The sequence below is a fragment of the Vollenhovia emeryi genome, unplaced genomic scaffold, assembly GCF_000949405.1.
Source record: "Vollenhovia emeryi isolate VEMERY1.0 unplaced genomic scaffold, V.emery_V1.0 DF949022.1, whole genome shotgun sequence".
NCBI lineage: Eukaryota > Metazoa > Arthropoda > Insecta > Hymenoptera > Formicidae > Vollenhovia > Vollenhovia emeryi.
In genome coordinates, this window is record NW_011957344.1 from 1 (window position 1) to 1397 (window position 1397).

The window sequence follows — 1397 nt, forward strand, 5'->3', positions numbered from 1 at the left end:
ATACATACTCGCTTTCAAGTTGTACATCGTCAAGAAATTGCATCCGTTCGTAATGTATCCAGTTTTTTTGACGCGATATTCCTGCCGAGCCACTAGGCTGATGCTGCTTATTTTTATGGTTTCGGAAAGTATCGCACAGATATTTCCATCTTTTTTTAATAGTTATAATGTCCATTTTACCTAGAAAAGAAAAATATATTTAATATGAACGAATTTTAGTCCAGTTAAATTATGACTATTAAATACTACCATCCATTGCTTCTGTTACTTCTTCCCACAGTTTTTTTTTTATTTGCAGGCTTCTTTCGATAAGGGGAAGTTTAAAATTCCATAACGGCGGACGTTTACAAATTTCGTCGATTAAACGTTCCTCTTCTATAATCCTTATATTTCGCCAATTACTTGCATTAGTCTTTTGGTTTGGGACTTTGCTGGTTTCCGTAACAATAATCTCTGCACTATCCACCAAACTCTTATGTAGAATTTTTCCATCATCTGCATGTATTAATAACATCCCCTAATTATACTTCTTACTTAAAATATGTAATAAAATATGCAATAAAAAAATTTGTCACTATAATACTTACCGAGTGCAGGATAAACATAAAAATTTGCATCTATTTGACACTTGTTATAATCTAGCAAACAAGGATGTTTCAATAATTCTGTTTTATCAAAAGTAGTTTCGCACACACCACAGGTGTACGGTACCGATACAGTTTCCTACAATATAAGAAATACAAATTAATAATATTAATATGAAAAATTAGAAGAGGTGCAGTTTTTCAGTTACCTTGGCTTTGCGTTTAATAGAAAAGGAGACTATTAAGGATCACTTAAAGGTTCTAGATAATATAATAGAAATGGATGGGGTATTATTGCAGTAGATAGCATGCCGAAGGAGGAAAGGAATATGATAAAAGAATTAGAAAAAAGAGAAGGAGACACACAAAGACAATGGGAAGAAGGTAGGATTAGGGAAGCGAAATACAATAAGAGGTACAGAGAAAAAATAAGAAATTTATCTAACCTATAAATATACTTATGTTACTATAATACATATGTATATACTTACTTCATCCATTGCTTCTATTTCTTTCGTATTTATTTCAATTTTTCTGAATATTAATATTCTATCGACCCCGCGTTTGACCGTGAACTTTCAGCTGAAAGCTGAATGTTCGAATGAGTCGAACTTTTCAGCGTGGTCAGCGTGTTTTCGCTGAATCAGCCATTTTCATCGAAAATCGATGAGAGGGGGTAAAAGCCAGCTTTTCTTCGCTCGCATGAAATTTCAGCTTTAGGGTGCCGTCCCATGGCGCGTATCGCGATACGCGCGTATCGGGCGTATCAACTCGTCGACCAATCACGGACGATCCGCCGTTTTTGTTACGCTC

At 34.9% G+C, this 1397-nt stretch overlaps 1 protein-coding gene across 1 annotated transcript; it reads right to left on the reverse strand.

Annotated features, from left to right (window-relative positions):
- Window positions 1–8: 8 nt before the first annotated feature.
- LOC105556194 lies at window positions 9–1382 on the reverse strand (the record flags this gene model as incomplete). The annotated part of the gene is made up of 4 exons (XM_012003277.1): window positions 1076–1382; window positions 588–723; window positions 250–495; window positions 9–180 (listed from the first exon to the last, which is right to left on the reverse strand). Coding segments are annotated over exons 1-4 (563 nt in total), but the record flags the coding sequence as incomplete, so codon positions are not given.
- Between the last annotated feature and the right edge of the window lie 15 nt (window positions 1383–1397).